The sequence below is a fragment of the Carettochelys insculpta genome, chromosome 10 (assembly GCF_033958435.1).
Source record: "Carettochelys insculpta isolate YL-2023 chromosome 10, ASM3395843v1, whole genome shotgun sequence".
Lineage (NCBI taxonomy): Eukaryota > Metazoa > Chordata > Testudines > Carettochelyidae > Carettochelys > Carettochelys insculpta.
The window spans coordinates 6,592,183-6,619,744 of record NC_134146.1 but is presented as its reverse complement, the minus strand read 5'-3'; the positions used below and the strand labels follow the sequence as shown (position 1 = coordinate 6,619,744).

Here is a 27,562-nt window from a genome sequence, read left to right as displayed (position 1 = left end):
TCCTGGATTTCCAGGACCAGCATCTGAAGAAGTGAGTTAACTCACGAAAGGTCATGCTCTAAACTTTTCTGTTAGTCTATAAGGTGCCACAGGACCCTTCGTTGCTGCTGCAGATCCAGACTAACACGGCTACCCCTCTGAAGGTTAAGCAGAGACATGGGAATAATTCTGACAGTCTGGTCAATATTGATGAATGTTTCTGAAAGGCAACAAGTTAAAGTTTGTTTATCCAGATAACAATAATCTTCAAGGTCTGGCAAACAATAGATCAGTAGGGACATCTATAGCTGAAAGTGCGTCTTCCTAGCAACTCCCTACTTAAAGAGATTTCTCTCTGGATCAGAGGGTTTAAATAGCACCTGGCACTCATGCTGTCACTGCCTCTCTGTTTTTGGGTAAGTCACACAGGCCTCAGCATTTCTGTGTTGCAGAATCACAGAGGATGAGCACAGGTTTATGTTATTCCCAGTCAAATTTCTGGGGTTTCTGAAGAACTGAGGCTATGGATGTAACAACTAAACATGTACTACTCAGCCAGAAACCCAAGCCTCTGGTAACTGCCGGGTAACATCCTCCCTTTACTTGAGCAGATTTGGAGCTGTAAGTCACTGCTGTCTGGGATTAATTCTAAAGGCACATTGTAAATAAAGCTGACTGAATAAAAAGTACATACCAGCAAATGACTTTCAGGTACATCCCCTGATTTTCTCAAGCATCCTGTCTCCTAGGGAAGGTTTATTTCACTCCAGTAACTTCATGTTGTTGAACAGAAAGGCAGATCCAGAAAGCTTTTTGGACCCGTGGCATTGCACTCTTCCAGTCACGCGCTATGGGGCTTATTATTCTGGTTGTTAGAAGGCAGGTCATGCACCCCTGCTGTGCAATCCCATTATGGCCTGAGCGTCTCTCCATCCTTCGCTTTGGAATGCAGCCAATGCAGCATTAGCAGGATATACAAACATACACAAACTAGCATGCAATACCACACACAGAGGTGTAATACAGTTAATATCATAGAACACCAGGACTACAAGGGACCTCCAGAGGCCGAGTCCAGCCCCTTTATCTTACTGGAACTGACAAGAACTACTCAGCATTACTGAGGTAGCAACTCTTCGAAAGGGACATTTGTTTTCTGTAACTGTGCAGACTGGATAGAGAAGGAAGAAGACCCAATGAGAGAGTGGCACAACAGCTGGCAAGTTGTGATACAGCAGCAGAAGTATGATCAGGGCCAGCCCAAGAGGGGGTCCCTCCTGGGAACCCCACCCCCTGTACTTCAGGCATCCTCCCTGCACTGAAGGCTCTGCCTCTTCCCCAACCAACTGGGTCAGGGATTACCCGAGGAAGGGTGTAGTGGTGGAAGGCAGAAACAGCAAGAGATGGCCTGCCAAGAGGGCAGGGGACTGGATTAGATGATCTTCCTGAGGTCCCTTCCAGCTCTAGGAGACGTGTGCATGTGTGTGTGCCTCCCTTCATCCTTCCCTCCTCTGCTGTCACCATGTAGCACAAGCAGCAGTCTGCTCTGCCACCCCCTACCAACCCACTGAGTCCTGCTTCTGGGGTAGGGGGTCCTCTTGACCTACAGTGATTGGTCAGTAAAGTGATGTCTAAGCAGCAAGTTGCTTTTGAAATAATTTAAGCGAATTGCATAAACTATTTTAAAACCCCTTATTCCAAACTTTGTGCCATCCAAATGGCACCAGAGTTCAGAATAAGTGGCTATTCCAAAAGTTCCGTTACTCCTCATTGTACAAGAGGTACCAGCCAGAACCAGAATACCATGCTTGAAACAGCAGTGCTATTTCAAGCTTGGAGAAAAGCAGCGATGTTACTATTAGCAATCATTATGTAGACACAGCCTAAGACTGCTGATAGCATGTGGTGAAACTCTGCCTGAATCTGATATAGTTTGTTAAGCAGTCACACTTTATCTTCCTGTACTCCTTTCTATAACCTCATTGCTCCTAGTAACAGACGTAGCCGTGTCACTCCGCATTCTAACCAAACCAAACAGCCGTCACGCAGCACTTGAAAGACTAACAATATTATTTACTAGGTGATGAGCTTTTGCGGGGCAGACCTGCTTCTTCCGATCTCAAGGTCTGTCCCAGGAAAGGTCATCAACTCACAAATCACTGGGCTGTTTTAAAGAGCCACTTCTCTCACTGCTCCTACCCACTCAAAAGCTCTTTGTAGATAATGAACCTGTTACTGGTTTCTATAATCCAGCGCGTTTAACGCGTCTTTGGGACAAGGTGAAAAGTCTCTTCAGAAGAGCTCATGCCAAAAACAACGGTGCTGCGCAGGCGCAGACCGGGTCAGCGGGGCCACCACAGCAATACGGGGAGGTGCGCAAAGAGAAACGCATCTCAATGGCCGTTGGACACCAGCCTGACGGGGAGCGGCCCCCAGCTGTGCGTGAGAGCCCTGCCTGCTCTGGGGAGGCCGCCTCCAGGGTGCTTGGGCGAGGGGAGCGGGGGGCAGGTCTCCGTCAGGCCTGGCTCCATGGGCCGGATGAAAGACCAGCAGGCCTTGGCGGAGCGACTCCGCCCTCACGCCTCGCTGCGCCTAGCAACTACATAGGCGGGCAAGCAAGCAAGCAAGCGCGCAACTCCAAAGTCCCGCGAGACTTCTCGCTACCTGACCTCTCGCGAGCGGAGCCTGGCGCGTTGCCCTCTGACCTCGTTGGCGCAGCGCATGCGCGGGAGCGATCTGTGAGGGTGAGGGGTAGGCGCCATTTTGGGCCCGCGGTAGCAGGAAGCGCCGGAGATTTTACTGGACGCGGCGCGCGGTTTGGAGCGGCAGGTCCCCGGCGCTAGGCCCCGTAGTTGGGGCCTTGCCCCGCCCCCTCTACCAGCTGCCTGCGAGCCCTGAGAGGGAGGCGGGGGACGGAGGCCCGTGATGGAAGCGGAGTACTACGGCGGGGACCAGTCAGGTGCGGGGCGGGAGGGGGCAGCGCGTCTTCGGGGCGAGGGGCGAGGGGCGGGCGGCAGCGACAGATCATCATCCGCTTCTCCGTCACCACGGCCGGGCCGAGCTGGATTCCTGTTTCCCCAGGGCCCGAAAGAGCTGTGGGGCGTAAGGGGTGGCACGTCCCGCGGGCGCGCTAGTGGCTCTGCTCGGTGACAGGCTGGTGTGCGGGGGGGTCGGTGGCTGTTGGAAGCTGACGCGATTACCCATAGTGGGGGGCTGAGTTACAGCGGGGGTATTGCCGGGCATTTCCTGGCTGGGAAGGGGAGGGGAGAAGCTGGCTGACGGGGCTGTCTTCGGGCGCCGGCGCCCGTGTCATGGGGTGGGTAACGAAAGGTGTGCCTTAGTCTGAGGTCCGTGCGTGACGGGGGAGTGGAGACCGATCCTTTTGTACTGTTTGGAAGTGGACAGGCGTGATGGTGATCAATACCAGTGAGGCAAAAAGAGCACGTGAAGTTGAGAGAGATTACTGCAGAACATTCTCGTTACCATCACCTACCATACTTAAATCAGAAGGACTGGTAACAAAGAGGGAGCTGTGCTCGTCTATATACTATCAAAACAAAAAACAGTCAAGTAGCACTTTAAAGACTAACAAAATAATTTATTAGGTGATGAGCTTTCATGGGGCAGACCCACTTCTTCAGTGGTCTTTTTCAGTGGTCTGAAAAATCGGGAGGAGTTATACAAACCTGAGTATCACTTTAAGTCATGAAGTTTTCCTCCCCCAACTCCACAAATGAAAAAGTTGTTTCAAATAAAGTATCCCGTTTGCTTAGTATGTGTAGATGTTTCATACCTATTGAATGGAACCTCCACATCTGCCTTCAAAGAGATCTTAACCTCACAATGAATGCTACATCTCGCTGGTTGCTGAATTACTTCTGTTTGTCTAGACTGTTGAAATGATATGGATGATGGCTTGGCCAAAAGGATGTCATCTTCAACTAGGTTAACCCATATGAGATTGCAAGACGTCTTGCCTAAGCTAGGATTTAATTTTGACATTAACATTTTAACCACATGCTAGATATGAAAGTTGAGTTAAAATGTAATGGGAAAAGATTAAGTGGTTTTTTTGTGGCCATCTAACAGTGGATCTTTGTCCACGAAAGCTTATATTCTGATAAATCTGTTAGTCTATAAGGGGCCACAGGACTTCTCATTTAAAAACTTGTTAGCATTGTTGGTTAATAGGGATGTTAAAACAACTAACCAGTTAAATGAGAGAGCTTAACCAGTTAACTGTTTACCTTAAGTCCCAACACCAGCCCCATCTTAGATATGGGATCCTGCCGCCCAGCTCTCTGGCCACTCTGCAGCCAGGGCTGCTCTGGCCTGGCATCGCTGGTCACCGCTCGTGTTCGCTGGCCAGGGCCAGTTGACCATTTAACTTCCCTGTTGCCTAACACAATTAACATCTCAAATCTCACTTTAGATGAAACCTAACAGGTTACATCATGATTTAAGGTCCTGGTTTGGGGGACAAATAAGTGTGGTTTTCAAATATCAAATCAGTTAGGTTATTGTCACACAATTAATTCCTCTTAATTCTATTTAATGGTCTCTAATGTGAAAACAGCTGCTTCTAGATGATAACTAATATGTTTTAAATTCCTGCTGCAATCACGACAAGCTGTAATTCTAATGTGTTAGCTGGTTGAGGTGAACCAATACGTACAGCAAGCTGTCGTTTTCACATTTGTGCAAGACTTTTAAAATATGTTAACTACTATATGTTTAAAAGGCATCTTTTCCCTTCGTTAGACAGGCTGTAAGATGTAGGCTAGTGTGTTAGAAAGTTTGTTAGGTGGCTGTGTTGTGTCGTGGCATAAACTCCTTTAGAATACAGCACAACCAACTAACTTGCTTTCAAATTTGCTAGCCCTTATGTTAATGAGTGTTAAGGGGACATTTAAATTGTGTTAAAGTAATTTGATTGCTCTGATATGATGGAAGAAGGCACTTTTGCTGGCTGTGAAAACTGAGGCATGGCTGAATGCTTGATTATGTGCCACTTTTGTGCAGTTCTTGAATGGTACGGTTCTCTGGTGTAGCTGTTGTTATTGGTGTTCATAGTTTAACTGAAGTTAGTCTAGGGCAGTGGTTCTCAACCTATTTGCCATTGTGGACTGCATATGCATAATATATATACTAAGTAGATTGCTTTGAGGATATCATATGGGCTGAAGCTGTGTATTGATTGGGCCACAAGTTGTATCATTTTAACTACATCTGTTTTTAAAACAAATTTGATTTAATAGTACAAAAATGATGCAGACAAGCCCTGAAGTATGCAGATAATTAACATCATTAGGTCTGTGTTACTTAAATGTGATTAAATATGAAATATTTGTTTTTATGGTATACGCAGTAATTTTAATGATCATATGAACTTTTTGTCCCATTGTTATACTGTAATTATCTATGGGTTATGTCTCTGAGGCTGTGTCTACACTACCTCCTTACTTCAAAGGGAGGATGGTAAGTAGGGTGTCGGGAGATTATTAATGAAGTACTGCTCTGCCTATGCAGCACTTCATAAAGCTTATTCTCCCCCACGGCAACTTCGATGTGTTAAATTTTGAGGAGTGAAGGGAATTAGACGTTGCCCAGGCACTTTGAAGTACCAGCGGGTTAGCTGCAGCTACAAGCGAGCTGGCACTTTGAAGTTCCCATGGGGGAGAATTAGCTTAATGAAGTGCTGCATATGCAACACAGCACTTCATTAATAATCTCACGACACCTTACTTACCATGCTTCCTTCGAAATAGGGAGGTAGTGTAGACAAGCCCTGAAAGTAGTGAAAATCACTGGTGGACTTGCCTCTACCTGAAACATTCCTAATAAATTTTGTTCTGGAGATACTCTAAAATGATTCATTTTAAGAATGTACATAATGGGAATTACAATCTGTAAGGGATCTACTATGAAAACAGCAAACTTTATTCTGTTTGTCATTTAACTGATAGCACTCTGTAGCTTCTGGTTTTATTCTCTCAAATCCAATACTTGTTGAAGTCTTTTTCTGTCTTTTAACAAGACTATTATTTTAATTCTGGAACTGGAGGTTCTGGTTGTGGGTCATGTCTGGTGGTTCTCTGATTTGCAGAAAAATCAAAAAGCTCATATTTTATGTCTATTGAAAGAAGTTATTGAATCTCATTTTTTTCATGTTTTATTTTGGTACAGATGATGGTGGAGCCACACCAGTACAGGATGAACGGGAGTCAGGGTCTGATGTTGAAGACGATATAAATGATCAGCACTCTGGATCAGACAATGAAAGCTTAGAGCATCATTCAGAGGTATCAGTGAAATGTTTTCATTTAATCAAATGGCGCATTCTTTCTATAGCTTGAGTTTAAGTGAGAGCAGGGTTTCCCTCTTAATGGAGATTTAATTTTTTATTTTATATTCATTAAACCAGACCCTTAGACCTAGCTTGCAAAATTTTCTTGCCTGGACTAGTAGTTTTTTGGCAAGTGAGTAGTATTTTACTTTTTATGGTAAAAGGATAGATTCTGTTCTTGAGCTAGTAAAGTTGTCTCCTGAGCAGTATTCCTTGTGGCCTGTGCACTTATGCAGCTGCTCAGAAGAGATTCAGATGCTTGCCTTGCTGTTTGGCAGCGCTCACACACCTAGGTTTTGTTTTTATTGGTGGTGCACATTAGCATGTTCCTTGTTGCATGTATAAATTCATTCCACACATGGATGGAACGAGACTAGAGGGAACCTTGCTTCAGAGGAAATTCTGCACAAAAAATCCTTGCATGCAACACTTTAAAATTCAACATATTTTATTTGTCAGTGAATAGATGTGGGACTAAGAGACCTCTGAGTATACCGAGGTGGGAGATCACCTTGCAGCCACACTCCCCTGCCCATCCTGGGATATGGACTTGGCAGTAAGACCCACTAAATCGATTGCTGATGGTGCCCCCATCAACCCTGTTACACCATCAGGTTGCAAGGAGCAAGGGAAGTTGACAGGAGAGTTTCTCCTATGAACCTCCCTCAGTGGGGATGCTGCGGAAATTTGACATAAGGTATATCATCTCCAGCTATGTAATTCTTGTAGCTCAAGTTGTGTATCTTAGGTCAACTTTCTGCAGTTGTGTAGACCTAGCTAAAGATGTGGATCGATTGGTTAGTAACTTAAATAATTCACTTTTCAATGTATCATTCTTCAGATTCTCTCTATGCCTTTTAGTGTAAGTGTGATTTGACAAGTAAATTCCCAAGCTGTTGGATGTTGCTAGAGAAAAAGGTTTAGCTTAGTGAATCCTTATAGCTTGTTTAATTAGCTAACTAGGTTTAGAATCTATCACTGAAGTATACTGTACAGATAGTGACAGTAAGTGAAATCTAAAGTTGCCAGTTGCCAATTTTCTTTATCTTGTACTACATAATACATGTCCCTTATTTTGGAACACCATGGTCACAGACCATAATGGTGATCCCTGTTCCCTGTTTTACTTCAGCATTACTCCACTTTTCCAAGGGAACCTCGTTCTATACTTGTTTTCTCAAAAAATGAAGAGCCAGTGAGTTCAGTGGAGCGTGCTCCAAAACTAAGTGCATTCTAAGTGTAGTTGCTCTTAATTTTTTTGGTAATTTGATTTAAATCAATGATTTTTTTGAGTGTGATTTAAGTCAATAAAACCATAGTTTCATGTTATTTGAAATCAATCCACCCTACTGGAATCCATACGGGGAAAGTGGGCAGAGTTGGGCTGGCCCAAGAGTTGTATGGTGTAGATTCATTGTACAATGACTGAGTTTGGTAATGGGGTGTTGAAAGAAAAACAATGCCAGAACTATTGAAGGTATCCTATGGGATCTGCAAAATTAAAGAGCGAGTTTTTCATGGGCTGCAGAGTATTTCCACAATGCTCCCCATGCCCTTTATCTGACATCTGACATTTATGAAGGAATCTCAACAAGGATTTCTTTGCAAAGTTTTCTCAACAGAAATCCCTTCCGGTGGTTTCCTATGGGATGGAATGATATGGGCCTATGGAATTCTGTCTTTTGCTAGTTGGCAGTGAGGTGAAGGTCCACTTATTCTGAAATGCCTTAGTTATGATTTGGATACTTGCTTGTGTACAGTAACTTCCTTGTGTAAAGCTGGTTCTGTGTTCTACGTTAAAACTATATGATGTGGATGTTACTCTTGGACTATATCTCCACTAGTACCCCCTTTTCGAAAGGGGGATACTGATGAGACATTTTGGGATATGCTAATGAGGCATTGCAATGAACCTGCAGCGCCTCGTGAGCATAATGGCGGCCGCGGCACTTCAAAAGTGCTGCTTTCGATCGTGCATGACTCATGTAGATGGGTTCCTTTTTGAAAGGACCCCACACATGTCAAAATCCCCTTATTCCTATAACCAAATAGAAATAAGGGGATTTCAATGCATGCAGGGGCCTTTCAAAAAGGACCCCATGTAGAAGAGCCGCGCATGATCAAAAGCGGCACTTTCAAAGTGCCAGAGCCACTATTATGCTAATGGAGTGCTGCATATTCATTATAGCACCTCATTAGCATCCCCCTTTCGAATGGGGGGTTTCAGTGTAGACACAGCCTAGATGTGTATTGTGTGTTACTAAATGTAAATACTATTTTGTTCTCACATCAGAGCTGTTTGTGTAATATATTTTATTCAGATCCCAAATGTTGGAAAGAGAAAATAAAATGTGTTTTATTAACAATATGAGATGTTTTTGTATATTTACTTAAGTTCAGATTTTAAATTTAGAGTGTGGTTGTGGCCGGGGGGGGAAGAAGGTCGGTGCCTGTTATAGAAGAAGCCAGATCAGAAATGGTCACTGTCAGTGGAGGTGATTGGTGGGGGAATGCATAAGTTTGAGGGATGACCCTGTAGAGGGGTAATTTTCTTAACATAAGTAAGATGATAGGCACCCAAAGGAATGGCTTCAGTAGGTGCAGAATGGAGAGCAGGTAGTATTTTAGGGTGTTAACAGTTTCAGAATGTGACAGGAACGGCAAAACAAAAGAATTGTTAATGTGTTCAGGGAGAGTAACATTTGGGTCTTTGAGTTGCCATTAACATTTTATTTGATGTATGACGGTTAACTTAACCATTCAAGCTCTTGTATAGTTGTGGGAGGTGTAGTGTTACATACTGCATTTATGATCATTTGAAAGCCTGCTTAAATATATAATCAATTGCTTTCAGACTGTCCTTTATATTAACAGGCTTTTTTCCACATGTATACTGCTGTTAAAACCATAAAAATACTAAAATTAGGGAGCTAGCCTTCTTCAAGTGACCTTATTGCACATACTCGTGACTGTATGTAAGGAGTATGTAGCATTTAGGTAGGTAGGTACATTATGCCTTTCTTGAAGATGTGTCCATGTTTGATAATGGATAAAATGTAGTTAATTGCGCACAAGACTCCTAACAATAGATTTTAAAGATATTTTTGGTTTTTAAGGTCACCCAAGTGTAATTTAAAACATATTAGTTTTGCCAGTCAAGTAAGTAATTTCCAGACCTCCTACATGTCAAGATAAGTGATGTGGTTAAATTTACAACCCATGTAGAACCACTCCCCGAAAGGGAGTGACTTTCAGTGACTTACCATAATCTCTTTTCTGAATTTTTCTTATGTCCTCTTATTTTCTTCATCCATAGGAAATGTGGGAAGATTGACATTCAAGGGTAATAAAACCTTTGAGAGAGCCTATTCAGATAAGTCTTTTTACTTACTATTTCGTCTCTAAATTAGAATTCAGTTACATTTTTAAAAAAAAACTAACTTTTGAAACTTGTTAAAAATTTCAATTTTCTTTTCCAGGTTCTTAACTAAAGAAAAGAGGGCTCTTAAAGATTTATGTAGGTCTTAGGTTTGTGGGTCTCGGGTATGTGTGTATGGGGGTTCTTTTTAAAATTCTTTTGTGGCTTTCGTCTTTCCTTCCCACTTTGTTTTGTGTGACCTCCTTTATCAGTTCTGTTTTAGCTAATAGAATTGGGTAACACATAGTTGTAGTGCAGTAGTGAATATTAAATCACATTCACGATATTTGTGTGATATGGAGGCCAAATTCTGTAACCCTTATTGACTGCAGTGGGACCCTGTGGGAATAAGGATCCATGCCTGCCTGTTCAGTCATAGGTTAGGGATCTACAGTTTAATGGAAGACCTTTTCTTATTTACCTTGGATTTTTAAATCAAAATTAAATGTGTGATCACCATTTGATTATGTAAACTTCAACATAATAATTCATAAGGATCATACTGGTTGACTGGTGACTAACATTTTAACTTTATTGATCCTATAACCTATTTACCAATTGGTTAATGTTTTTACATAGGGGATTAAAACTGTAAGTTTGATTTCAATACATTTGTTACACTATGCAGTACGAAAGTGCTGTTGTTGAATTCTTTCACCTAGAAAAAGATAGTGACATTTCAAGTAAAAAGTTCATCGATTAAAAAGAAGGAAGAAAAGGAAGCAAAGGAATTAGAGGGAAAAATAGGGCAGGGGACAGCTATCTGAGACCTACCTATCATTGGCATTGTTTGATCTTTTCTTTGAACTAAGTATTTGGAAAAGAAAAATAGAAAACTTCAGACATTAAATGCATATGTGTTGCAAAATTTCTGTTGAACAAATGTTTAGAGACGAACTAGTAAAATAATTGACTGTGGCATAAAGCTTAGGTAACAAGCTTCTTTCTTGTTATTTCTAGTTCATCACACATTAATTTAGTGAAATGACTATCTCTATAAAGTCATATTCTTAATCTCAGAGGGGTAGCAATGTTACACAGAAAGTGTGTACTCCAAGACAAACTTTCATAAACTATTCTATTCTTAAACACTTTTCAGCTCAGTTATCTGTGTGCTTTCCATTTTGCTCAAACAGGTTTTTAGCATGCTTGTTATTTGTAGTAAGGTAGGGCCAATTGTCTTAATCAGAATTGAGTGATGCTTTGTGCCTCTAGACCATGGGTGTCCAACCTTTTGGCTTGCCTGGGCTGCATTGAGTGAAGAGGAATTGTCTTGGGCCGCATATAAAATATATAATATAGTTAATGTATATAAATCACATAATAATGTTAAAAGTTTACGATCTCGTGGGGCCACATTACTAGCTGTCCAGGGCCGCACGTTGGACACGCCTGCTCTAGACAATTCCTGCACCAAATCTCATCCAGGCTAAACAGTATGATAGGTCATTCCTGAGAATAAAGAGGGCCCGTCACAGGGTTAGAGAGAGATGTTGCATCTTGTGGAAACAACATTAATGCTGGTGGAACTGCTATGCTGTGCTTTTGTGTGATTTTTAAGATACGCTATTAATATTCTACTCTGACAGTTCTGCTTTGATTTCTTAGCAACTAATAAGAATACCAAGTTACCAGTGTCTTACTAGTGTATTCTGAAAGATGAAGCCAACAGCCTGCAGTCAAGGCTGTTGATCCAGGGATCAAATTGTTCTAGTTTCTCATTATGTATCCCCTAAAGAGTTTCTAGCCCTGGCAGATTGTAAGGTACAGGATGTAAATATTAATGTGTGTACCTGTGCTTTAGTTTCCCTTCTCAGCAAAATCTAATTTTACTGTTGGCATCCTGAGCAGTACCTGGTTTCATGATTTACAGTTCAATTAAGCAGAAAAAAATAGTTTTAATTATTAGTGCATGGCAAGCTACAAAGCTCTTCCATCAGATGGTGACAAGTTCTTGTAATCCTCCCCAGCTGTAATGGTAACCAGCATTAACTCTGTAGATTCCATCTTGATATTCTTGATCACAGCACTGACTGCCACAGGCATTCCACTCTTCCTTAACTGCAGCTTTCTTCTCAGTCATAGCTCCCTCTTCAATAATGTGTTGAGAGAAAGCACACCAAATGCAGCAATAACCTGTAGATGTACTTGACATATTCCTAGTACATTACGTAGGAGATTCCTTGCAGTGGCAGGCAAGAGAATCGCTGTTATGATTAGCTAGTTCCAGAGGAAGCCTACATTGAGTTAAGGCAGGTGGCTAGTACTCTTGTCCTGAAGCACTATTGGTCCCTTGCTTCCGGAGGAACTTTTTGTACTCTTACAAAAATTCAGTATTTTAATTTTGTTCTTAAAATGAATATACTCTCTACGGTTGTGTCCTATTAACATACAAAATGGGAACTACTTTGAATCTCATGAGAATGAAATGAGTGTTCTAATGGCCTCCAGTGTTACAGGGAAAGGGAACCAACAAAGAGGAAAAATTAGCTTTTCCTGATGCTGCCACGAGATTTTACATAAGTAGCATTTTTAAGATAAATTTGGTCACAAGTATGCTTTTAGATCATGTCATTTTAATGCTGTGTTGCTGCTTCCCTGTGTCTACAGCTGTGATGTAATATGCAGGTAATATCTTTGGACAGCTAGTTGGGGAGAAATGCATCACTTGAAATCTGGGATCTAAAACGCTGAATACTGTAGTAAGCGGCATTCCTTTTTAGCTATCGTGATTCTAGAGTAGCTCACTAGTTGCTAAAATCATGATCAAATTTCAAGTGTATTTACGTGAAAATTTTAAGTAAAACTGTTAATAGTGCACTTCAGTGTAGCTCTAGCGTAAATACAGTATTTCAGATGTATGCAGTTCTTCATTGTGGGGAAGAATGCATATAGAAGAAATAGGTTGTGACAGAATGCCGCTTCCCAAGCAAGTTGAACTTGTGCCCAAGTGAAGGCGTGAGGGGAAATTTGTCTATGTGTGTTCATGGTAAATAAAAGAAAGAAGTTAGTCATTTTGCAAAGGTGGTAGAGCATGAAGTTTAAAGCTAAGGAAGAAAAAGTTTAGACTAGGAAAGAGGAGAAAAACTCAGTGAGGTGTGATATCCTGTTTGAATCTGTTCCATAGAAAGAATGTTTGAGCTAATGTTTGAGCTGTGCTGTATTCTCTGTTTGGGTGGGAAGCAGGGTTATTCATTGGAAGTTTACTATGCTGAACTACTGAATTGGTTAACAGCTACAAAATGAAAGTCTGAAAAGTCTCTCTGAAGGGGTGGGTAATACTGGGTGTGTTTTAAGAGGAAAACTTGAAAGTTCAGTTTTTATCCGGGTGGTAGAGTGAATGATAAAAGCTTCCTTTTTCTATCGAGGATAAATTAAAATGTTACACCATTTTTTACAGACTGGGCTTGAGGTAGTTTTCATTTATTTGTGACATACAAAGGGGCCTAATAAGAATGGTTGAAAAATGGCTTGTTTTACTTTTGAAGAGTCAGTAATGTCACCTTTTGAACCTCCTTGGTTTTGTTAAGTAATCTCCTGGGTTTCTGAAGAAACATATTAGTTCACTGCTTCTCTGAAAGGGCTGAGATGTTCAATCTTTTAAAAATATGTCCTTTCCCCAAAATGTGCGTTGGTCACTGGAATTAAATTTTTTTATAAAAAGGAACAAAAATTACTATTTTAAGTGTGACAAAACTCTTCTCTGTTGTTAAGCTTTCACTCTCTTGACATAAATTCAGTAGCTCTCCAGTCATCATTCTCCAGAGCAGACAGTACCTGAATTTCTAATCTAACGTGGCAAGAAAGATTAAAAATAAATTTTAGGCCGCCTTTGTATGTTCTAAAGAACAAAGCACAAACCTATTTTTTTGCAATTTGTTACAAAGAGTAACAGTAAATATGTATGTATTTTAGTGTGGAATGTATTCCATAAAAACAACATGATCTCTTGTTTGTGAATTTACAGTATTAAGGCCGAGATTTTCAAAAGTGATAATGGATGGTTCAGTACTTGCGAGTTCAAAATGAAACACCTTAAGAGAATGATTTTCTTCTGGAAGTGCAGTGTGTTCCTCTTCTGATAATTGGGTCCCTTAAGGTGTCTCAGACTTTGAATACCAAGTCACTTCTTAAATGGTCCACATATGATAGAACAGTAAAGTGGACAGAATATGTTTAAGGTTTTCCTCACTTTGAATCGTAGGATGATAGAAAGCTATCGTATAGTCTGTTTATTTCCATGTATAACGTGTTTTCAGATTGCCACCTTTAAAATGCAAATGGAACCTCACTTTGTTATAGTACTTTTTAACTTAGTTTGTCTGGGATTGTTTTTCTTTTTCAGAATGAACAAAGTGATGGAGAAGATGATGGCCAAACTGGAGGTCATCACATGACAGACTCTGAAAATGAAGACACCCCCAGGCAAAATGAGAGTGATTCTGAAAATGAGGAGCCTCCAAATCACAATGCCAGTGATTCAGAAAATGAAGGGGCTCATGGGGGCAAAGACAGTGATTCTGATATTGAGGATCATCCAATTCATCATATAAGCGACTCTGAAAATGAAGATGCCTTAAATCACCATGCAAGTGACTCTGAAAATGAAGAACCTCAAAAAGGTCACAATAGTGATTCTGAAAATGAGGATCCCCAAAAACATCTGAATAGTGAATCAGAAAATGAGGAGCATCGAAAAGGTCATGCTAGTGACTCTGAAAATGAGGAACCTGCGAAACACGCTGCCAGCGACTCTGAAAATGAGGAGCCCCCGAAACATGCAGCCAGCGACTCTGAAAACGAGGAGCCCCCGAAACATGCAGCCAGCGACTCTGAAAACGAGGAGCCCCCGAAACATGCAGCCAGCGACTCTGAAAATGAGGAGCCCCCGAAACATGCAGCTAGCGACTCTGAAAATGAGGAGCCCCCGAAACACGCAGCTAGCGACTCTGAAAATGAGGAGCCCCCGAAACACGCAGCTAGCGACTCTGAAAACGAGGAGCCCCTGAAACACGCAGCCAGCGACTCTGAAAATGAGGAGCCCCCGAAACATGCAGCTAGCGACTCTGAAAATGAGGAGCCCCCGAAACACGCAGCTAGCGACTCTGAAAATGAGGAGCCCCCGAAACACGCAGCTAGCGACTCTGAAAACGAGGAGCCCCCGAAACACGGAGCCAGCGACTCTGAAAACGAAGATGTTCCCAGACGCAAACAAAAAATAGAGTCTGATGACAGTGATGGAGGAAAGGAGGCAGTGCAAAATGACTCTCGGCATTCAGATAGGGAGCAGGCAGGAGAAGGACTTCATGCATCTGATAGTGAGGAGGGAGGTCCTAAGAGACGGAAGATAGCAGACAGCGATGAAGACGAGGAAAGAGATGAAGAGAAAGCTGTCAAGAGGAAAGCAGCTGTCTTTTCTGACAGCGAGGATGATGAGAAAACACGTAAGGAAATACTATCTTACTTTCAACAGAAACGTAACAGAAAGGAAGCCGTGGTAGTCTATATCCTATCAAAACAAAAAAGCAGTCAAGTAGCACTTTAAAGACTAACAAAATAATGTATTAGGTGATGAGCTTTCGTGGAACAGACCCACTTCTTCAGACCATAGCCATACCAGAACAGACTCAATATTTAAGGCACAGAGAACCAAAAACAGTAATCAAGGAGGACAAATCAGAAAAAAATGATCAAGGTGAGCAAATGAGAGAGTAGAGGGGTAAAAGGGAGGGGGAAGTTCAAGAACTGGATTAAGCCAAGTATGCAAACAAGCCCCTATAGTGACTCAGAAAATTCCCATCCCAGTTCAAACCACATACTAATGTGCTGAATTTGAATATAAAAGACAGCTCGGCTGTCTCCCTTTCAATAGTGGTGCGAAAATTTTTCTTCAGTAACACACAAACTCTTAAGTCATTAACAGAATGTCCCGCTCCATTAAAATGGTGACTAATTGGTTTGTGGATCTGGAGTGTTTTTATGTCTGTTTTGTGCCCATAGTTCTTTGTCTAAGGGATTTAGAAGTATGTCCAATGTACAAGGCATCTGGGCATTGTTGGCACATAATGGCATGCATATATGATGTTAAAACAAAAAGCAGTCAAGTAGCACTTTAAAGACTAGCAAAATGGTTTTTTAGGTGAGCTTTTGTGGGACGGACCCACTTCTTCAGACCATAGCCAGACCAGAACAGACTCAATATATTGAGTCTGTTCTGGTCTGGCTATGGTCTGAAGAAGTGGGTCTGTCCCACGAAAGCTCACCTAATAAACCATTTTGCTAGTCTTTAAAGTGCTACTTGACTGCTTTTTGTTTTGATAGTGTATAGACTAGCACGGCTTCGTCTTTGTTACTATTCATATATGATGTTAGTTGAGGAACGTGAGAATGTGCCCATGATTCTGTGAATAACCTGGTTAGGTTCAGTGATGGTATTTCCAGGAAAGATGTGTGTACAAAGCTGGCAGCGGGCTTTGTTGCAAGGAAAGGTGCCAGGACTGGTATTCCTGGGGTATTGATTGTGGCTGTTGGTGAGGATCCTCGTAAGGTTGGGAGGTTGTCTGTAGGAGAGAACAGGCCTGTCACCTAGGGCCTTCTGGAGTGTGGCATCCTGATTAAGGATAGGTTGTAGGTCTTTAATAACTTGTTGCAGTGGTTTGAGTTGGGGGCTATAGATGACGACCGGTGGTGTTCTGTTCTTGGCTTTTTTGGGCCTATCTTGGAGTAGCTGGTCTCTGGGTATTCATCGAGCTGTCTTTTGTATTCAAATTTGGCACATTAATACGTGGTTTGAACTGGGATGGGAATTTTCTGAGTCACTATAGGGGCTCGTTTGCATACTTGGCTTAATCTAATTCTTGACCTTCCCCCTCCCTTTTACCCCTCTACTCTCTCATTTGCTCACCTTGATCATTTTTTTTTCTGATTTGTCCTCCTTGATTACTGTTTTTGGTTCTCTGTGCCTTAAATATTGAGTCTGTTCTGGTATGGCTATGGTCTGAAGAAGTGGGTCTGTCCCACGAAAGCTCATCACCTAATACATTATTTTGTTAGTCTTTAAAGTGCTACTTGACTGCTTTTTTGTTTTCACCAGAAATGTATGTGAAACAATTGTGTAAAGGATGACAAGCTCTTTCCCCAGGGATCAGATTTAGGTTTAATTACCTGATAACTGGTAAATTGTGGCTGCATGTCTTGGAGGGGGAGGATATTCAGTAAATGCATCCGAACCATTTACTGGAAAATTTGTTCTACTGTGTTTTGTTTTGCTGCCACTTTATTGACTTGAATTTGAGCTTGATGAGAGAAAAAAGATAAGTTCGGCCTTGTTGATAGCAGTGTGAACTTACCTAACTATCTTTTGAATGTTTATTTTCAATGTCCATTTTTCCTGGATGTAACTAACTTCCTAGGGTTAACAGTGGCCTGTCTTCAGATTGGTCTGTTTGGAAATCCTGTTGTATCTAGGAATCATGGCTAGATGGCAGGATGTACACCTTACTAATCTATGAGCCACTAAGCAATATCCCTGCTGATCATTTTTTCATATGCTTTTTTCAAGCAATGATTCCACCCTACAAAGTGGCTTTGTAAACAAAAGCACCTTCTTACCAAACAGTCTGTGACCTGTATGTATTTAGAGTTGTATTTACTGCCTGAACAAGCTTTACTGCTATCTGTTTGGGAGTGAGTGTGAACCAGAGAATAAGCAAAATTATGTACCTCTGTAAATCCAAGTTCCCATTTGGTATGCTATGAATAATGAGGTTTGCCTCAAATGATAAGTGGTGAGTACTAATAATAGTATGAATGTCCATGGTATGAATTTTAGTTTTTGTATGTATTTTGGATATTCCCACAGCTGCATTAGTAATTGCTCCACAAACTAAGTTACATTATCCCTGCAGCGTTGTTACGGCTATAGGAGAATGAGTTGGATTCTGTAATGGCTTGTGCTTCAATAGGAGACCTGAGCATCACATTCCAATTACAGAATTTTTATTGTTGGTGATGCATGAGCGAGAGAGAACCAACTTGACTTCTGGTCCCCAAACTGAGTGCTAAAGCCATTCAGAAAGTTTTTTTTCCCTTGAAAATGAAGTAGTTTTGCCACAGGAGTAAAGGAGAGGCAATAAATATGAAACTCCACAGAGCCATTTTTAGATAATTGCACTCAAAAGGGACATTTGCTAAAAATTGTACTGCTCTCCTTAATTTTTATTTCTAATTTACAAATAACACAAGTTTATTGAACTGTAGGAGACCAGAAAGGGGGGGTGGTGGTGTTGAGGTGTGGGTTTTTTGTTTTTTTTTGGTTTTTTTTTTGGACAGTGTGTTCACTCCGTGCATTTGACAACACTTTCGGTACACACTTTCCCACAATACTTCAATTGTTATCCTTGTATAGACTGTTTGCTCCTCTTTGTTGTGGGTTTTCATACAATGTGGGAGAGAAACAGAATTTTGAAAATATGAAAATGATGGTAAAACTACAAAAATTATGAGGGGGACTTTTGGGCAGGCATAGTTCTAAATCACTAATTTATTGAATTGCCTAGATTTCAAGGTGACTGCCTCCCTTTAGAGGTGACATGCCAGGAGTAGATAGATAATTTTAGTGAAGGTCATGTTTTAGAATTTAGTGTTAACGATACTTAGGAATTTCATTATATGTGCAAAAAATGTTGGGGTAAGAGGTAGCTGGTTTGTTTGGTTTTTTTTAAAGGGAGGGGGGGCGGGATTTCCATCTCTCTCCCTTGTCACTTAGTTTTTCTTGCCACAAAGTAGCCCGTTGAAATGACCACTTGTCCTTGCATCGATGTAGTTACCATGTGTCCTGAAACATCTCATGTGTTAGCAGCTGCAAAGAAAGGACGCATCCTCTCAGATGTGGATGAATCTGATAGCAATGCATCAGACAAATCTGACAAAAGAAAGAAGAGTGCGGTAGCATCAGATAGTGAAGAAGAGGAGGAGAGCAAGGACAATGCTATAAAGAAAAAAGAAGAGAAGGACCTTTTTGGGAGCGACAGTGAATCAGGCAATGAACAAGAGTAAGTTTCTTTGTAATCAAGTATCAGAGGGGTAGCCGTGTTAGTCTGGATCTGTAGCAGCAACGAAGGGTCCTGTGGCACCTTATAGACTAACAGAAAAGTTTAGAGCATGAGCTTTCGTGAGTTAACTCACTTCTGAAGAAGTGAGTTAACTCACGGAAGCTCATGCTCTAAACTTTTCTGTTAGTCTATAAGGTGCCACAGGACCCTTCGTTTCTTTGTAATGTGGATTCCCATACCATAGTGAGCAGTGAGGTTTGCCTCAAATGAAAAGGGATGATTCCCATTAGCAGGATGAATATCCACAGAAAGATCACTTTAGTTCTTTTATATATTTCAGTTTCTCCCACAGTGACATCAGTAATTGCGAATCAAACATCATTCTCATCATTGTAATATTATTCTGGGGTTATCTGTTAGAAATGTAAAATATTAACATATTACTGTTTACTTTTGCAGGAACCTTATTGCAGATATCTTTGGTGAATCTGGTGATGAAGAGGAGGAGGAATTCACAGTAAGTCTGTAAAGTCTGAACAATGGATCTGGTTCAGTTTTATTATTATTAATTTGCATTTTAAGAGCGAGGAGCCACACATCATGGGCCAGTGCTGCGAGGTGTGAAAACAGAAAAAAGACAGTCTTTGCCCCCCAAAGAGTTTATGATCTTAATTATAAGACAAGAGATATCAAATGGATACAGACAGACCAATGGGGGAGAGCAACGGAACAGTGAGACAGCATTGGCCAGCATGATGATAAACAGAGCAGGAAAAAGTACCCAAAATGTTATTTTAGTAAAAGCTCTTTTTTTTGTCGGGGTATGTGTGGGGGTGGTACTTTAAGTACAAGTTACTGGTGTTCTTCTAGAAAACTACTTGACTAAAAGTACACACACTTCACATCTAGATTGTACTCAAGTATTCAGAAGTAAAAGCAGCTCCACTTTTACGCAAGTAACTTCTTGGGCACTTTTTCCATTTCTGATAACTAACCATTGTCTTAGAAGCTTGTTTGCACGTAGAGTTAATCCCGAACAGCTGTTCCACTTCAAGTGCCCCATTTATTCCAGAGTAATTTTCATGTTTAGATCAGTCCTGAGTCTATTCAAATTCATGGAGGCAGTTCATTGATTAGATGTGCTTGTTAACTCTGGCTATTTGGCAAGCACTGTCTAAGAAAGCCTGTTTGTAGATGTGAGATTAGTGAGCTGGGTTTAGAGAATAGTATGAAGAAGAGATCAGTAAAAGGAGAATGTGTGTATTATGTAAATTAAGATGAGAGTAAATATCCAAGAATAATTCTGCACATTGACTTGTTTTGTCTTTGCTACCAGGGTTTTAACCAGGAGGATTTGGAAGAAGAGAAAGCCGAGACAGAGAGGAAAGAGACAGCAGATGATTCAGACTCTGATGACAACATCAAAAGAGGGAAACAGTAAGTCCATGTGTAGACATGGCAATGGATTAATTTTATTTTCTCTGAGGTAACTGTGTATCTACTTCCTGCTTTCATTTAACAGGGATCCTCAGATGCTGAGTAGGGTGCCTGCTGGCTTAGAATGGCAAAGGACCATATTAAAGTTACATATTCTGCTACTAGGCCAACAAATCAGCTTCTTCTCCTTTTCTAAACTGGTTGTGTCAGTGACTTCTGAGCCCACAGCAAACAACCTGTGTATTGTTTCTGAGGATAGTAATTCCCCATCAGAAGCTCAAACTGACATCTCAGTACATTCTCGATTTGAATGGCCCGTTGGTGTCGTGCTACATGTAGGAACACTGGCAGCGTAGGTATGAAATTCTACTAGTTCGGGTGATCAGATGTGGAAGGAGATACGATCAGTATGTTTCCTCTTCCTTCCTATGCTTTTGCACATTACTACTCTAGTAACAGAGCACCACATCTGTGTTGCAGCTGCTTCAGAATAGAGCCTTTCCCCTACAAGTACAGCAGAGTGAAATGGATCCTTGTCAGTTTCATACTGCTGCTATGGGCAGGTGAGCAAATTGGGATTTATTTCCTGACTATAAATCAGTATACAGGGTAAGGATCTACTTCACAAGCCTCTCCAACATAGCCTTTCTGCAATGCACAGGATTCCAGTTCTGTGCCACTTGCTTTAATTCAGTCCCAGTCATCTTCTGATCAAAAGTGGCTAATGGAGCTGTGAAGTCTCTTTGTAAGGCTGACAAAAATATGTGGTAGGGGCTAGGTTAAGATTCCTACTTCCAGTTGTAACTTTACAGATTTGACCTGTGGACTTTGTATATGCATGTTCTTTGCTGTTTCAACAATCATAAGGTTTTACTGTACATTTTGTCTATGTTGGATGTCTTAGTGCTCACAATCTTTGTTTACCTATCCTGTGAGAAACCCTGCTAACTAACCTCACCAAGTTCACACACCTGTGGAATATAGTATGATTTTTATAATACCTCCTTTCTTTGAGATTTAGACGGAGAAAGTTATGCTTAAGCTTAGTGACTATTTAGACTATTTCAGAAGAACAAAGCTAATACAGTTTTGAAAAAGATTTCTGCGAGACCATGGAAATCACTTTCTCTGCCAGTTTTTCTGGTGGTCTAATAGGAATTTTGCCTACCTTGCAAGGCTGTAATGAGGCTTATTCAATATTTGTAAAGCACATGGAGATCCTTGGATGGACTGAATTTTAAAAGTCTGCAAAAACATTACCTGCAGCAGAAGAAATGAGGGGGGAAGGTTCCTAATCTGACATTCAGCAAACTCTTTTCTTGCATTTCAGTATGGACTTCATGTCTGATTTTGAGATGATGCTACAAAGGAAGAAGAGCATGAGTGGGAAGCGCAGACGAAACCGTGATGGTGGAACATTTATTAGCGATGCAGATGATGTTGTCAGTGCTATGATAGTTAAAATGAATGAAGCTGCAGAAGTAAGTTTTCTCATGTGCCAGGATTTTACTAATTTGGAAAGCAGTTGTTTTCAGTATAATAGAAGGAATCTTTTGTTTGGTAGTAAACTATAAATAGCTGAACATTTTGACTGTCCAGGTACTTTAGTATTGCATCAAAGAATCTTTTCACTTACCCAAATTTCAGTTTTCTTCTGTTGAAAATTAAAAAAATCAGTGCTTTTAATCTTATCACTAAAAATTTAACTTTTTAAAACCAGCTGTGAATAGAATTTTGTCTTTGCTTGTTGTTTCACATCTGCTAGCTGAACACTTGGAATGTACTTCTCATGTTTCAATCAATGTTAATTTTATTATAATGTTAATTGAATGTATAGCACCATTTGTATGCTTTCTCTTCGACACAAACTTCTTGAGATTGAAACCTTCTATGGATTATCTTTAGCAATCCTAGTAACACCAGATGATGGCGAAACCACAGAATTAAGAGAGAGGAGAGCATTCTTCCTCAGGAAAGATGATTATATGTATTTAGTGTATTTTTGTTGCTTTGTTTAGGTCTGAGTATCTATTATGATAGTGAGTCTTTGTAGGGTAGAGGTTGTAAAGGTAACCCAAAAATGTTTTAGGGAAGGAATTGGGTCATTCAGAGCATGAGAAAGAGGGGACTTTTCCAGGCTGACAAGAAGGCAGAAAAGGCAGTAAATCACATTGAGTAAATAAGACTGAAAGAGACAGAAGGTGCAGACGTTGAGAGCAAAAAGTAGGGGAGATGAGAAATGATATGTAGAAGAAAGCTGGGTAGTGCCTTGTTGACGAGGACAAGTTGCCAGGGAAGTGTATCAGGTGGAGTGATAAAGTTGGGGGTACATTTGAAAACAAACTTTCACGTCCCATATGTTGGGTAGTCTTGAGAGTAGAAAATTTGTTGAAGTTGTGGTGACCAAGATGGAGGTCTGTTAACTGCAATGGGACTTCTTTGCATGTATAAAGTCAGGCCCTTGTACAAGTCTTTTTAGGATCAAGGACTTTGATAATAGACATTTGGAACTGGGACCACATCTTTCTATTTATTCTTAAGTACTCAAGCACACATCTGGGTGGTGGCAAATTAGTAATATAATACGTTGTGCTTTGCCTGAAATATCTATGTTAAATTAGCTCTTTGCATGCATTTTACATAGCACGCGTGTGTGTTTGGTTTTGGTGGCCTGGGTCAGCCCTCAGCCAGATTGTGTATTTCTCCTCCTCCCCTGTATTTCCTGCCGCCGCCCCCCTCTCTCCCCCCCCCCCCCCCCCCCCCGCAAACAGACAGTGATTCACTGGATCCGCCCAGCCCTGAGCCATCCCACGGCCCCGAGTGAGCTGCAGGAGAAGCGCTTCTGCTACTGCCACCGCATGATTCTGTGAAACTCATTGTTCCTTCCTAAGTGGAGTACTTTGCATTTGTCTTTATTAAACTTCATCCTTTTTACCTCAGATCATGTCTCCAATTTGTCCAGATCATTTTGAATTTTGGCCCTATCCTCCAAAGCAGTTGCAACCCTTCCCAGCTTGGTATCATTTGCAAACTTAATAAGCTTACTTTCTATGCCAGTATCTAAATCGCTGATGAAGATATTGAACAGAACCGGTCCCAAAGCAGACCCCTGCGGAACCCCACTTGATATGCCTTTCCAGCAGGATTGAGAACCATTAATAACTGCTCTCTGATATCTATCTGGTTATCTAGCCAGTTTTGCACCCACCTTAGAGTAGCCCCCATCTAAGTTGTATTTGCCTAGTTTATTGATAAGACTATCATGCGAGACTGTATCAAATGCCTCAGTCTAGGTGCACCCCATCTACCACTTCTCCCTTATCCACAAGGCTCGTTATCCTATCAAAGAAAGCTATCAGATAGGTTTGACGTGATTTGTTCTTTGCAAATCAATGCTGGCTGTTGCCTGTCACCTTCCCACCTTCCAAGTGTTTGCAGATGATTTCCTTAATTACTTGTTCCATTATCTTTCCTGGCACAGAAGTTAAACTGACTGGTCTGTAGTTTCCTGTGTTGTTCTTATTCCCCTTTTTATAGATGGTCACTATATTTACCTTTTCCAGTCTCCTGGACTCTGTCCTGTCTCCCATGGTTTTCCAAAGATGATAGCTAAAGGCTCAGATACCTCCACTTTCAGCTCCTGGAGTATTCTAGGATGCCTTTCATAAGGCCCTGGTGTCGTGCAGACATCTAACTTTTCTAAGTGACTTTTAACTTATTTTTTTATTTTATCTTCTAAACCTACCCCATTCCCACTAGCATTCACTGTGTTAGGCCTTCCTTCTTCAGACTTCTTGGTGAAGACTGAAACAGAGAAGTCATTAATCATCTCTGCCATTTCCAAGTTGCATTTTACTGTTTCTCCCTCCTGACTGAGCAATGGGCCTACCCTATCCTTGGTCTTCCTCTTGCTTCTAATGTATTTATAACAAGTTTTATTGTTTCCCTTTATGCCTGTAGCTAGTTTGAGCTGATTTTGTGCCTTTGCCTTTCTAATCTTGCCCCTGCATTCCTGTGTTGTTTGCATATATTCATCCTTCGCAATTTGTCCTAGTTTCCTTTTTTTATGTGATTTCTTTTTTATTTTGAGATCATGCAAGATCTCCTGGTTAAGCCAAGGCAGTCTTTTGCCATATTTTCTATCTTTCCTAAGCAGTGGAATAGCTTGGTTTGGGGCCCTTAATAATGTCCCTTTGAAAAACTGCCAACTCTCCTCAGGTGTTTGTTTTTCTCCACAGTCTTGCTTTCCATGGGCCCTTACCTACCAGCTCTCTGAGTTTACCAAAATCTGCCTTCCTGAAATCCATTGTCCCTGTTTTGCTGTTCTCCCTTCTACCCTTCCTTAAAATTGTGAACTCTATGATTTCATTATCACTTTCACCCAAGCTGCCTTCCTCTTTCAGATTCTCAATCAGTTCCTCCCTATTCGTTATAATGAAATCTAGGACAACTTCCCTCCGGTAACTTTTTCAATCTTCTGAAATAAAATGTTGTCTCCCATGCAGTCCAAGAACTTATTGGATAGTCTGTGCCCCACACTGTGTTAGTTTCCCAGCATACATCTGGATAGTTGAAATCCCCCATCAGCACCAAATCCTGGGCCCTGGATGATTTTGTTAGTTGTTTTAAAAAAAAGCCTCATCCACCTCTTCCACCTGGGTAGGTGGCCTGTAGTAGACTCTTAGCCGGACATCACCCTTGTTTTTTACCCCTTTTAGCCTAACCCCAGAGACTCTCAACACATCTGTTTCCTATGTCCATCTCCACCTCAGTCCAATTGTGTACATTTTTAATATGTAATGCAACACCTCCTTCCTTTTTCCCCGTCTGTCATTCCTGAGCAAGCTGTACTCTTCCATACTGACATTCCAATCATGTGTATTATCCCATCAAGTTTCTACAATGCCAATGATGTCATAGTTTTATTTATTTATTAGCATTTCCTGTTCTTCCTGCTTATTACCCATACATCTTGCATTTGTATATAGGCCTCTAAGCTACTGATTTGCTCTTGCCTCCCAGTTTTGCCCTGATCCTCCTTTTTCTCTGCCATTATAGCCTATGCTCCCTCCCATTTCTGACCCATCTCCCAGGTCTCCATCTTCTCTACTTACCTGTGGGCTTTGCTCCCTGTCAAACCTAGTTTAAAGCCCTCCTCACTAGGTTAGCCAATCTGTGTCCAAATAGGGTCTTCCCTCTCTTCGAAAGGTGAATGCCATCTCTGCCTAGCAGTCCTTCCTGGAATGGCATCCCGTGGTCGAGGAGAAGCCACGCCCCACCTGGCGACACCATTTATGCAATCAGGCATTCACCTCCAGGATGCACCTGTCTCTGCCTGGGCCCCTACCTTTGACAGGAAGGATTGAAGAGAATACCACCTTCACCCCAAACTCCTTCATCCATATCCCACGCAAACTCCAATACCAAGGACTGTGTGTTTCTTGTAGTGCCAGTGGTGTTACAATATGCAAAGTAATTATGTTTGAATGAGGGTTGGCCCTGGGCCTTGTATTTCCCCATCACTGTTAGTGCGCATTTGCTTCCCCATATAGGAGATTTGGAGGCTGGTTGCATTGACTGAGGTTACTGTTCCCCTTATGGGACCACAGCAGGGTTCAAGAGTACCCTTCCTTTTAAATGGAGGGCCAATGCAACGCCATGACTCCTTCCATGTATTCCCATTGAGTCCCATAACTTCTGGCACTTGGCACCAGTGAATGACTAGGCATTCAGCCATTATGGAAATGGTGATGTTACTTGTTTCCCTGTTTATGTGGGCATCAGTATGTGACTTTATGTGGATCCTTTCATAATCTGCTGGCCCATGTTCCAGCCACAAGTTGGCTCTTAGCTCTGGCCAGACTTTAGTAAGGGTTGGTACTTGTGTTCTGCAGGAGCTAAGTGCTTTGTTAGTATAACAATTAAAATGAAGCAACCCCGGTGGTGGAGGTTAGTGACCCGGTTCCAGTCTTCTCTTTCATGTGACACACACACACACACTGCTCCATCCATCAGATGCCACAGGATAGCAGGAGTCTTAACAGGAGCAACTTCATGGTCATCTTTAAATCCTTCTTGTGTACCTGGGGAGGCTGGAGAGACCTTGTTAGTATTTGCAGTTTCTGGTTTAAACATTTTCAATTGATTTTGGTGCTTCCAAAACATCCCCGTTTGCACAGTGGTTTGTGTGTTTATGGTGAACAAGACCCTCATGAGACCTTGCCACCCTGGGTTTAGGATCCGTTTAACCTCAGGGTAAAAGTGACTCATTATTAAATCCTCAGCTTGAAACACTGGTTTATGTAGTTGCTGTTATCATCTAGCTGAGTTTGATTTTTCTTTTATTACTATGGAGAGAACTTGCTGCTTGGAGCACCTCGAGGCTAAAGCAGTTTCCTTGTACTAGCTTCTTCTGGTTTTCTTTTGAAAGACAAAAGAACATTTTTCTACCCTTTTTGGGGGTAGCAGATTACATCTTAAAATATTCTTTTTACCAATATATTTACTGACTTCAGATAAAACAGAGGCATTGCATTGATGCCAGACTTACTTGGATTTTGTTCTGTTAGGCAAGGTTTTAATGGCTTTTACCCTTTAAGCTGGTTTAAGGTGAATTAATTATTTTACTGGTTAGTTATCAAAGCTTATGAGCTTGTGTTTTTAGTTTCCTTCTTTATACAGCAGACCAAGTTTGTAATGGTTTTTCTGTTGTGCTGATTTTGGATTTGTTTAAAGTGACCCTTTTATGATGAGGGATGTTTCCAGTTACCATTTTTAACATAGCTTAAACACTTTTATTAAGAGAAAATTATATACATTGCACCTTATTACAAGGTTACTCATTTTAAATGTGTAGTACCCAGAGGCACTGAGACCTCATACTAGGGTGAGTGAAGTCTCTGCTTTGCAGCCTTGGCTGAGAGCCAGCTGGCCTTTAGCTCATGTGGTAGACCACAGGGCTTTAGCCCCTATGATTGCAGGTTCAGTCTCTGGTGCTGGCAACCGCAGTCTGTTGGTGTTACAAGTGTATACATTTTTTAACACTTCCTGCACTACGTTAACTAATTTGACGCTGCTGTACATAGTTTACATTCCCCTTTTATACATTTGGGGCAGTTAAATTCCAATAGAAACCCCTTATCTTCTGTTAGCAAGTTTTACTGAATATTTATAGAGATTTAAATTTGATTATCCCTTTGCCAGGCTTATCTACAGACACTCCTTTGGAAAAAGGGCCCATATTTCCTTTAGGCTGGCTGCAAAGAACCAAGAATTGCTCTTTATAGCATTTTACAAATTTAATTTACAAAGTTTAACTGCTTAGTTTCC

The 27,562-nt window shown here is 41.3% G+C and overlaps 2 protein-coding genes across 8 annotated transcripts in view; one reads left to right on the top strand and one right to left on the bottom strand.

Annotated features, from left to right (window-relative positions):
• Positions 1–1,127, bottom strand: part of MYO7B (myosin VIIB) — a 106,272-nt gene extending 105,145 nt beyond the window's left edge. For 2 of the 3 annotated variants that reach the window (XM_075004546.1, XM_075004549.1), the window contains exon 1: positions 674–1,127. The gene's annotated coding sequence lies outside the window, so the exon portion shown is untranslated. The remainder of the gene's footprint in view (positions 1–673) is intronic. The other variant, XM_075004548.1, reaches the window with a different exon arrangement.
• A 1,592-nt stretch (positions 1,128–2,719) lies between these two features.
• The window catches only part of IWS1 (interacts with SUPT6H, CTD assembly factor 1), a 43,780-nt gene continuing 18,937 nt past the window's right edge, over positions 2,720–27,562 (top strand). For 2 of the 5 annotated variants that reach the window (XM_075003745.1, XM_075003746.1), the window contains exons 1-7: positions 2,720–2,938; positions 6,166–6,281; positions 14,089–15,187; positions 18,604–18,796; positions 19,256–19,313; positions 20,133–20,233; positions 21,564–21,714. In XM_075003745.1, the coding sequence (XP_074859846.1) occupies positions 2,905–2,938; positions 6,166–6,281; positions 14,089–15,187; positions 18,604–18,796; positions 19,256–19,313; positions 20,133–20,233; positions 21,564–21,714 (1,752 nt within the window). In that variant the 5' untranslated portion in view covers positions 2,720–2,904. Of the gene's footprint in view, positions 2,939–6,165; positions 6,282–9,641; positions 9,669–14,088; positions 15,188–18,600; positions 18,797–19,255; positions 19,314–20,132; positions 20,234–21,563; positions 21,715–27,562 lie in introns of those variants that run through there. The other 3 variants (XM_075003743.1, XM_075003744.1, XM_075003748.1) reach the window with 2 other exon arrangements.